This window comes from Podarcis muralis, chromosome 14, assembly GCF_964188315.1.
Source record: "Podarcis muralis chromosome 14, rPodMur119.hap1.1, whole genome shotgun sequence".
NCBI lineage: Eukaryota > Metazoa > Chordata > Lepidosauria > Squamata > Lacertidae > Podarcis > Podarcis muralis.
The window spans coordinates 50,777,763-50,788,366 of NC_135668.1; the positions used below are offsets into that span (position 1 = coordinate 50,777,763).

The 10,604-nt window shown below is 48.7% G+C and overlaps 1 protein-coding gene across 4 annotated transcripts in view; it reads right to left on the reverse strand.

Moving 5' to 3' along the window:
* MICALL2 (MICAL like 2) overlaps positions 1-9,992 on the reverse strand; it is a 47,179-nt gene extending 37,187 nt beyond the window's left edge. For 2 of the 4 annotated variants that reach the window (XM_077918705.1, XM_077918704.1), the window contains exon 1: positions 9,219-9,990. In XM_077918705.1, the coding sequence (XP_077774831.1) occupies positions 9,219-9,361 (143 nt within the window). In that variant the 5' untranslated portion in view covers positions 9,362-9,990. Of the gene's footprint in view, positions 1-9,218 lie in introns of all 4 variants that reach the window. The other 2 variants (XM_077918706.1, XM_077918707.1) reach the window with 2 other exon arrangements.
* Positions 9,993-10,604: the final 612 nt, after the last annotated feature.

Here is a 10,604-nt window from a genome sequence, read left to right on the forward strand (position 1 = left end):
GGAGTGGAAATCTAATCAAGATATTTTATAGATGGTCCTTAAGTAAAGTTAAAGGGACCCCTGACCATTAGGTCCAGTCGTGACCAACTCTGGGGTTGTGGTGCTCATCTCGCTTTACTGGCCGAGGGAGCCGGCGTACAGCTTCCAGGTCATGTGGCCAGCATGACTAAGCCGCTTCTGGCGAACCAGAGCAGCGCACGGAAACACCGTTTACCTTCCCGCCGGAGCGGTACCTATTTATCTGCTTGCACTTTGACGTGCTTTCGAACTGCTAGGTTGGCAGGAGCCGGGACTGAGCAACAGGAGCTCACCCCGTTGCGGGGATTCAAACCGCCGACCTTCTGATCGGCAAGTCCTAGGCTCTGTGGTTTAACCCACAGCACCACCTGCATCCCTAAGATGTTTTATAGATGGTCCTTAACATCTACCAAAATAGCTAAAATGTGTAAGACAAAAACAAATCTGTGCTGGAGGTGTGGTAAAACAGAGGGGACACTTATACATGTTTGGTGGACCTGTGAAAAAAATCAAAAGCTTCTGGAATATAGTACAGTGGTACCTCGGGTTACATACGCTTCAGGTTACATATGCTTCAGGTTACAGACTCCGCTAACCCAGAAATAGTGCTTCAGGTTAAGAACTTTGCTTCAGGATGAGAACAGAAATCAGGCTCCGGCAGTGCGGCAGCAGAGGGAGGCCCCATTAGCTAAAGTGCTGCTTCAGGTTAAGAACAGTTTCAAGTTAAGTACGGACCTCTAGAACGAATTAAGTACTTAACCTGAGGTACCACTGTATATGACAAGCTTAAAAAAATGTTTAAGTAAAACTTTATGAAAAATACAGAAGCTTTTCTACCAGGGATAACAGGTATAGCAAGAGAAGATCAGAAAATATTCTTCTATGCCACAGGAGCGGCAAGGATCCTAATTGCTAAAAACTGGAAAAAAGAAATTGTGCCAACAAAAAAGGAACGGCAAGACAAACTGTTAGAGTATATTGAACTGGCTAGATTAACAGAGGCAATTAGTAATGAAACTGGAGTGGAAATGAAGGGAAAGCAGGGAGAAGGGAGGGGAATCCCGTATCCTCAGAACAACATCAGGGCAGTGAAAAAAGGATTCCCGCTGCCACAGTTTGAAAGGAAAGTTGATTCCCTGGCCAGGAAGAGAACAGGAGGGAGAGAAGTTCAAGGAAATGCCTGAGGGAGGTGGGTGGGGCTGGCAGGAAGCAGGAAGAGATACATGAGAAGGGGAAAAGGAGGGTAAATAATGAAGAGACAAAGGCCACTTGGCACCTGATGCCACTTTAAACAGCTGTGGTTTCATAGAATCCTAGAACTGGGGAGGGAACCCAAAGGTCATCTAGTCCAACCCTCGGCAATGCAGGAATCTCAACTCGATCTTATAGGACAGATGGCTATCCAACCTCTGATTAAAAACCCCCAATGAAGGTTATGAAGATATGGAGATACAGAGGAGCTCAGCCGCCTCTCCTGGGTCAGGCGCCGCTGACCCAGGACAGAGGCAGGAAAGTACTTAGTTCTTTGCCTTCTCTACGGTTTCAGTGAAGACTCACTTTTCTTCTAGATCCTCAGCACAATAGATTTTTTATTTCCTCCGCTCACAAATCGGCTTCAGGTCAGCTCCTCAAAGAATCCTGGGAGCTGCGGTTTTTTAGGGTGCTGAGAGTCGCTGGGAGACCCCTCTATTGCCCTCGCACAGCTGCAGACAATCTTAATTGGCTACGAGTGATCGCCAAAGGAGAAAGAAGAAGTAGCAGTTCCCAGAGTGGTTCAACAACCAATCCCTCTTCCCAAGGAAATCTGGGAATTGTAGTTCCCTTGCTTTGTTGTTGTTGTTGTTTAGTCGTGTCCAACTCTTCGTGACCCCATGGACCAGAGAACGCCAGGAACTCCTGTCTTCCACTGCCTCCCGCAGTTTGGTCAAACTCCTGCTGGTAGCTTCGAGAACACTGTCCCACCATCTCGTCCTCTGTCGTCCCCTTCTCCTTGTGCCCTCCATCTTTCCCAACATCAGGGTCTTTTCCAGGGAGTCTTCTCTTCTCATGAGGTGGCCAAAGTATTGGAGCCTCAGCTTCAGGATCTGTCCTTCCAGTGATCACTCAGGGCTGATTTCCTTCAGAATGGATAGGTTTGATCTTCTTGCAGTCCATGGGACTCTCAAGAGTCTTCTCCAGCACCATAATTCAAAAGCATCAATTCTTCGGCGATCAGCCTTCTTTATGGTCCAGCTCTCACTTCCATACATCACTACTGGGAAAACCATAGCTTTAACTATACGGATCTTTGTTGGCAAGATGAGCATCTTAAAAAGCTCCCTTGCTACATGGGAATAATCATACTGGTCTACTTCGCAGGGTCGCTGTAAAGATTATCAGGAAAAAGTATGTGAATTGCTCCCAGTACTCCGCTCTTAAGGTAGATTTGCAGTGTGTGCATGTCAAACATTGGAGGCAATGACTTCAGCTCGTCCATGATAATATGACAGCAGCAATCACAGATAACAGTAGCTCTCAGTGAACCATTCACGGTGGCATCAGGTGTTAAAAAGGGCTGTGTTATCACCCCAACTCTATTTATTATTTTCATCGCCATGATCCTACACTTTGTCAAATGGAAACTCCCCACCGGAGTAGAAATAATATATTGAACAGATGGAAAGCTCTTTAAGCTGAATAGGCTGAAAGCAAAGAATAAGGTTACCATAACCTCCGTCATAGAGCTTTAGTATGCTGATGACAACGTAGTGTGTGCACACTCAGAGGATGACCTCCAAACCATCCTAAATATCTTCGCAGAAGCTTATGGAAATCTTGGCCTATTGCTCAACATCCAAAAACCAAAGTGCTGCACCAACAAGCACAAAACAACCCCTCCACAGTGTCACAAATCCAACGCAATGGTGTAATGTTGGAAAGTGTTAGTCACTTCTCCTGCCTGGGGAGTTAACTTTCCACAAGGGCCGACATTCATGACGAAACTCAGCATCACCAACAGTGTGACGCGGCAGCTAAAAAAGCCAATGCAATTCTGGGCTGCATCAATAGGAGTATAGCATCTAGATCAAGGGAAGTAATAGTGCCACTGTATTCTGCTCTGGTCAGACCTCACCTGGAGTACTGTGTCCAGTTCTGGGCACCACAGTTCAAGAAGGACACTGACAAACTGGAACGTGTCCAGAGGAGGGCAACCAAAATGGTCAAAGGCCTGGAAACGATGCCTTATGAGGAACGGCTAAGGGAGCTGGGCATGTTTAGCCTGGAGAAGAGGAGGTTAAGGGGTAATATGATAGCCATGTTCAAATATATAAAAGGATGTCATATAGAGGAGGGAGAAAGGTTGTTTTCTGCTGCTCCAGAGAAGCGGACACGGAGCAATGGATCCAAACTACAAGAAAGAAGATTCCACCTAAACATTAGGAAGAACTTCCTGACAGTAAGAGCTGTTTGACAGTGGAATTTGCTGCCAAGGAGTGTGGTGGAGTCTCCTTCTTTGGAGGTCTTTAAGCAGAGGCTTGACAACCATATGTTAGGAGTGCTCTGATGGTGTTTCCTGCTTGGCAGGGGGTTGGACTCGATGGCCCTTGTGGTCTCTTCCAACTCTATGATTCTATGATTCTATGATCACCTCAGCTATGCAAGTACAGCTTTCTTCCGATCGAAGTGCAGAGTGTATGAGGACTGGGACATTCGTAGGGAAACCAAAATGCTTGTTTACAAAGCAACCTGGTGCCTTCATCAACCTGGTGCCCTCCTGGTGCTCTGGACCACAAATCCCACCCCACCCCACCCCCCGTGCTTGTTGGAGCTTTTGGGAGGTAACAGAACAAAATACGATTTTTGGGGGAGCAGCAAGCTGGCAAATGATCTTTTACCGCAACTTAAGAAACAGCATAGAGAGGGTCACAGAAGCCGCCCCACCAAAGCCCACTCCCTATTAACACCAGAGATATGCGTGCATCAAAATCCTGCTCAAGTTCACCCAAAAGTCTCCTCCCCACAAAAAATATATATCTTGCCCTCTATATCCATTATGCAAATCAGACCAGTGGGCAGAATTGACTCAGCTTCTGCTGGTCGTATTGAACAGGCGAGAAGCCACACAGGCGAGAAGCGCTCAGTTCCCATGCTTTTGAAACACGGACCACTTATAAACGCCATCTCCAACTCCTCGAAAGATTCCATCAGTGGTGTCTCCGAAAAAGTTTACACATCACTGGGGAAGACAGGCGAACTAATGCCAGTGTACTGGAAGAAGCAAAGATCACCAGTGTCGAAGCGATGATTCTTCAACATCAACTTCGTTGGACTGGTCATGTTGTGCGGATGCCTGGTTATCGTCTTCCAAAGCAACTCCTCTATTCCGAACTTAAAAATGGAAAGCGTAATGCTGGTGGTCAACAAAAGAGGGTTAAAGACTCTCTCAATGCAAATCTAAAAAAATGTAGTATAAACACCGACAACTGGGAAACACTGGCCTGCGAGCGCTCCAATTGGAGAACGGCCTTTACCAAAGGTGTCATGGGCTTTGAAGATGCTGGAACTCAGGACGCAAGGGAGAAACGTGCTAAGAGGAAGGCACGCTTGGCAAACCCTCACTGTGATCAACTCCTGTCCGGAAACCTATGTCCCCACTGTGGAAGGACATGTGGATCCAGAACTGGCCTCCACAGTCACTTGCGGACTCACTGTTAAAACCGCGTTTATGGAAGACAATCTTACTCGGCTAGAGTATTCCTGTCAAGATTCAACAGGCACTTTCCAGAAACAGCTGAAGACACTTTTGATCCGACAGATAGATAAAGGGGCCTTTTACACTATGCTTCACTGGGATTTTAATCGTGTTGTGTTTTTTTAACAGTTTTTAATTATGTTATGTGCAAATCACCGTTTCACTCCTCCACCCCTCACCCTCTCGCCTGCTTTTCCTGAGAAGGATGTGGATGATGTATAAACAGCCAAACATGTGTCAGACCTGTGAGCAAAGCAAGTCAAAACAATAACAGGCGGGCAGGCTTTCCATCTAAACTATTTGCTTTAGCCTCCACATTCCAAGGGGTAAGTTTAGCGTCTGTTTGCTGAGAAATAAACACTGTTTAAACACAGATGCAATCAAGAGAAAGGATATGGGACAAGAATCCTGGCTTTTTTCCAGGAAGGCTCCATTGCAAAGGTCCAGAATCAGATGGGCTCTTAAGAACAGAGCAAAACTTATTGAATCCATCTGCGGATTTAAACAGTGAGAGATGTCTGACTGCAGAACCTCCCTCGGGAGGTGATGAACTCTCCTTCCTCGGAGGTTTTTAAGCAGAGGTTGGGTGGCCATCTGTCCTGGATGCTTTAGCTGAGATTCCTGCATTGCAGGGGGGTGGACTAGATGACATTTGGGGGTCCCTTCTGAAATAAAAACTTTAAGGTCTTATATATATAATAAATGTTCATAAATGTACCAACCAAGCACGTACATAGATCAGCACAGGAAGACAGTCCTGAAACCATTTTGACTCCCAAACTGACCAAATGTTTTCTCTGCAAGGAGAGAGGGGATCAGAGAACATTCCCATTGTCTCAGGAATTGGGAAATCACCATCTCAAAGGAATGGCCAGACTACCAGGAAAGGCAACCAGATAAGGCATTATCAGATAACCTGCCAGACAGGAGATAAACAACACACTCCGATTTCTGTTGTAGACCGCCTTTTCTGTGATGTAGGTATGATGTATGGAGGGGTGGTCTTGAGCTCCAGGAAGGCAATTTAAATTGTCTATATAAGGGCGGGCACACCTTTGTTCTGGGTTCCTCCTCTGTCCTCCTGCGTGTGAGGGGAGCACCCTGTTGCAACAGATCAATAAAGCTCAGGCTTACGAGCTGCTTTGCTTCTCAGTATTCTCTGGCTGGCCTCTGTTCTTTTCTCCGGCCTATGGAGAACCTACAAAGGACTCTATAAGGGCTCTTGCGTTCCCTATAAGGGAATAAGGGCAGATTTTTGTTTATTACACTTCCAACTCAACATTTCTACGATTCTTTGACCTGTTGGTGCTGAAGGCAGAGAGGAGAGGGCTGAGTAGAAGCAGCGATGCAGCTCAACCGCTCAGCTGTCTCCTTTCTCATTTCCCACCAGTTCCTTCGTCAGAGTCAGCCACATGGAAGGAAGTGGGACAAGGGCACATTATGCCACAGTGGCTCAGACAGTCATGCATAACCTCTGAGTTCATTCATCATGTGTGTTTGGGGTTTCAACAGGGATAGCGTCATCCGGTGGGCGAAGTTTGGTTGTGAGCGATTCCTTTGTCTGGCCCTGGTTTTGCAGGAGTGGAGGGTGATATAGTGGACCCCCGACAGGCCTGTGGAAAACCTCTTAGTTTTCTTAACTCCCAAGAGAAGAAAGTTCCTTTTCCTTTGCTTCTTAATCCTTTTGCTCCTGCAATGGACTTACTTGGAATAAATGGAGGAGGAGGGGCTGAATTTTGTTATTTATTATTTGGAATTCCATCCTGCTTTTTGTGGGCGGCAACTGCCAATCTGAATTAATTTTGAAGCTTCGGGAGACAAACGGTGAACTTTTTAGCTTTGGGGGAATGCATGCAACCCTAGTGTGAATCTAGGGCAAAACAGGGGGGGTGAACTTGCTGAAATGGGAGAGGCAAGCTGTGCTGTGCAGCCCCCACTCAGGCACTCCCTATTGCAGCTGATCTCACCAGGGCTTGCTGTGACTGCCAATCAGCTGATTGGACCATCAGCTAGAAGGGGCCATGAGGGTCATCTAGTCCAACCCCCTGAAATGCAAGAATATTTTGCCCAGCGTGTGCCTTGAACCCATGACCCGGAGATTAAGGGCCTCGTGCTCTACCGACTGAGCCAACCAGGGGATTGTAGAGGTTCAGAAAAGGGCAACCAAAATTATCGATATTCCACACTAGGGATCATTAGGGAAAAGATCTTAAAAGAAAAATGCTGGTATCGTGACACCATGATGCAAATCTCAGGTGCAACTGCATTTGGAATACCGTGTAGGGTTCTGGTCACCTCAACCCAAAAAGGAGACGGAAGAGTTGGAGAAAGCTCAGGAAAAGGCAATGCAGATGATCGAGGGGATGGATCAACAACCTTACAAGGAAAGGCACAGCATTTGGGAGTTTTTGGTTTAGTGAAAAGGCAAGTTAGAGGGGATAAGATACAAGTTTATAAAAACTATGCATGGCATGAAGAAAGTGGATAGATAAAAGTTTTGCTCCCTCTCTCAGAATATTAGAGGATATCCAGAGAAACTGAACATTGGAAGGTTCAGGACAGACAAAAATAATTTATCCACATAGCGGATAGTTAAATTGTGAGGTTCCCTACTGCAAAATGTGATAACGGCCACTAACTTGGAAGGCTTTTAAAGAAGATTGCAGAAATCCATGAAGGTAAAAGCAATCAGCAATGACTAGCAATGACAACTCTGTATTATCACTTTTGCTTTTAGGTGAAAAAACTTGTTCAGATCTCACCTCTGTCCTGAATTGGCAAGCCACCCTGTGGGCTTCAGCCAGCACTAATACCACCCCTACCTCGCAGGGTTGTTGTACGGATTGTCAGGACAAAATGAATGAGCATGTTTTTAAAACCTCCCTTCATCCGGATTGACTCCAGGGCAGGATACAGGCTTGTTTGTTTGTCTGTCTGTTTTTAAGCACACAAGACGAAACTGAGGGGGAAGGAGCAGGCAAGTACACTTTAAAAGTGCAAAAGAACTTTTTAAAAGGCTGAGCAAACAAAAAGGTGTGGGGTTTTTTTACTTGGCGCCTAAAAGAAAGCCGTGATGCTGCCAGGTGAGCCTCAGGGGACGGCATCCCATAACAGAGGAAGAAAGCTTCTCTCACTAAGCGCCACCCACTTCGCTTGAAAAGGGAAGGCACAAACAGAGGTGGACATTGGAACATGATTTCAGAGCAAAGGCAGATTGATAAGGAAGCTTATTGGATCAACCTGGATGTTTACAGGTTAATGAATGTGAAACTCTATGGGCCAAAGCAGCCTCCTGCAAACTGCTGCCCTCCATAAGGTGTTGGGCTCCAACTCCCATCAGCCCCAGCCAGCATGGCAAATGGCCAGGGGGTGATGGGAGTTGTGGTCCCCAAAACATCAGCAATTACTACTACTTAGAGAGAGATATCCCTGCATCATATTTTCTGATCGGAGCACTTTGACATTTCATCTTACGTAGGAACAACTTTGGACCACAAACCCCAGCTGATCCTGCCTTTTGGAGACATGAAGAAGTTGCCTCCAACTGACACCACCTATATTATTATTATTATTATTATTATTATTATTATTATTATTATTATTATTTGCTTTAAATATCCTGCCTTTGCATGGTTCTCCCTGCCTCCTCATTTAATCCTCACAACAGCCCCGTGAAGTAGACCAGGTTGAGAGTGGGTTAGAGTGTGGTGTTGGTAATGCCAAGGTTGCAGGTTTGATCCCTGTATAGGACAGCTGAGTATTCCTGCATTGCAGTGGGTTAGACTAGATGTCCCTCAGGGTCCCTTCCAACTCTATGATTCTGTGATTTATGGCCAAGGGAACCCTGGTCACTTTGGCCTTTGTCCAACACTCTAACCACTGCACTATGCTGGCTTAAGTCTCTGGTAGACTGCATCTGTCCATGGAGGTAAAGGTCAAGGTAAAGGGACCCCTGACCATTAGGTCCAGTCGTGACGGACTCTGGGGTTGCGGCGCTCATCTCGCTTTATTGGCCGAGGGAGCCGGCATACAGCTTCCGGGTCATGTGGCCAGCATGACTAAGCCTCTTCTGGCGAACCAGAGCAGCTCACGGAAACGCCGTTTACCTTCCCGCCGGAGTGGTACCTATTTATCTACTTGCACTTTGACATGCTTTCGAACTGCTAGGTTGGCAGGAGCAGGGACCGAGCAACGGGAGCTCACCCCGTCGTGGGGATTCGAACCGCCGACCATCTGATCGGCAAGTCCTAGGCTCTGTGGTTTAACCCACAGCGCCACCCGTGTTCCACTTAGCTATTCCAGCAGACCCCCCTCTGAAAGCTCTACCTGCCAGAAACTTGCCATCCTGCCCTCATCGCCCCCAGCGCGTTGCAAGGGTTCTTTGCACACACACCAAGTCTTTAATTGCAAGGGGGTGAGACCCTAAGACAACCCCTTCCCCAGCTCTCTCTCTCTCTGTAGAACTCACATGAGATCCGGCCTGTGGCGATGAAGGATGGCACAGAAGGCCAAGCCGTCCCGGAAAGAAGTGGTCATGTTGGTGATGCTGACATCCCTGTATCCTTGGCACTGTTGCTTGCACCACTGCTGGAGAGCTTGGATAGCTGCCATCTTGGAGGGGGGCGATGAAAATACGAGGAAGCGATGGAGAAGGAGGAGAGAGCGGTTCAGAGCCGCTCGCCTTGGCTTCTGGGCTGCTCAGCGCAGGGTTGGAGACGCTGGCGGTCTTCCGAAGCGCGCCGCCGTCCAAAGCTCTCCCCGCCCCTATCCAGCCCCCCAAGTCGCCCCGCGCCCTCCTTTTTCCATAGCAGGAGGCGAGGCGAGGAAAGCTGCAGGCGAAACTGTCTGAAATCCCAGGCACACGTGTCTAGCAGCGGGGCAACGTCTGGTGGCCAGCCACGTCGCGCGTTCCAAAATGTGCCAAATTGTTGTGGGGCGCGGGGCGGGCACTCTGTGCGAGAGACCCTCCCCAAATCCGGCGCCCGGGAAGAGCAGCGCCGGCGCAAATCCAGCCCCGCTCCCGATCGGTGGAACGGAAAGCGGCCGCGGCGCTTCCGACGTGCGCCAAGACGCGCGACCTCTCCAAAAAGTACCCCAGAGGCGCCCGTAGGAGCGGGCGGGCGGCCGGGCGGAGGGAGCCCCGTAAGGAGCGATCGCGTCGGGGAGGCTCTGCCGGGAAAGCCGGAGAAACTCCAGCCTCCGGATCTGTGGGAAAGAGGAGGCGGGGAGGGAAAGGAAAACTTCGGCGGCGGGGGGAGCCGGGGAGCCAATGGCCGAGCCTGGAGCGCAGGAGGGCGGGGAGCGGGACGAGACGAGCCGAACTCCGCCTCCCGGACCTCCCCGCTCTGCCCTTCCTCGCTGCTGTCGGGCCTCCAGCGGCGATCTTCTGCGTGATTACTCTCCGGTGTTCTCCGGAGTGGTCCAGTGGGGTGTCCTGTCCTGATCCTATGCATGCTTACTCTGGAGTAAGGCGCGCTTGGCGCAGTTGAGAGGATCGGGTCCCTGCAAAGGATTCCCAATGGTGGGGCGAGCGGTCGGATCCTGATTGCACTTTCTCAAAAGTAAGCTCCTAGAGTCCTGTAGGACGTCCAGCCCAATCCTGTTTTCCAACAGGAAAACGATCTAGATCATTTATGATTGGTTTTTTTTAAACACAGGGCTCGGCTTGGGGGAGCTGTCCATTTATTCCTACTTTTGGCTTCCTGCTTCTTAGGTAAAGGTAAAGGGACCCCTGACCATCAGGTCCAGTCATGGACGACTCTGGGGTTGCGGCGCTCATCTTGCTTTACTGGCCGAGGGAGCCGGCGTACAGCTTCTGGATCATGTGGCCAGCATGACTAAGCCGCTTCTGGCG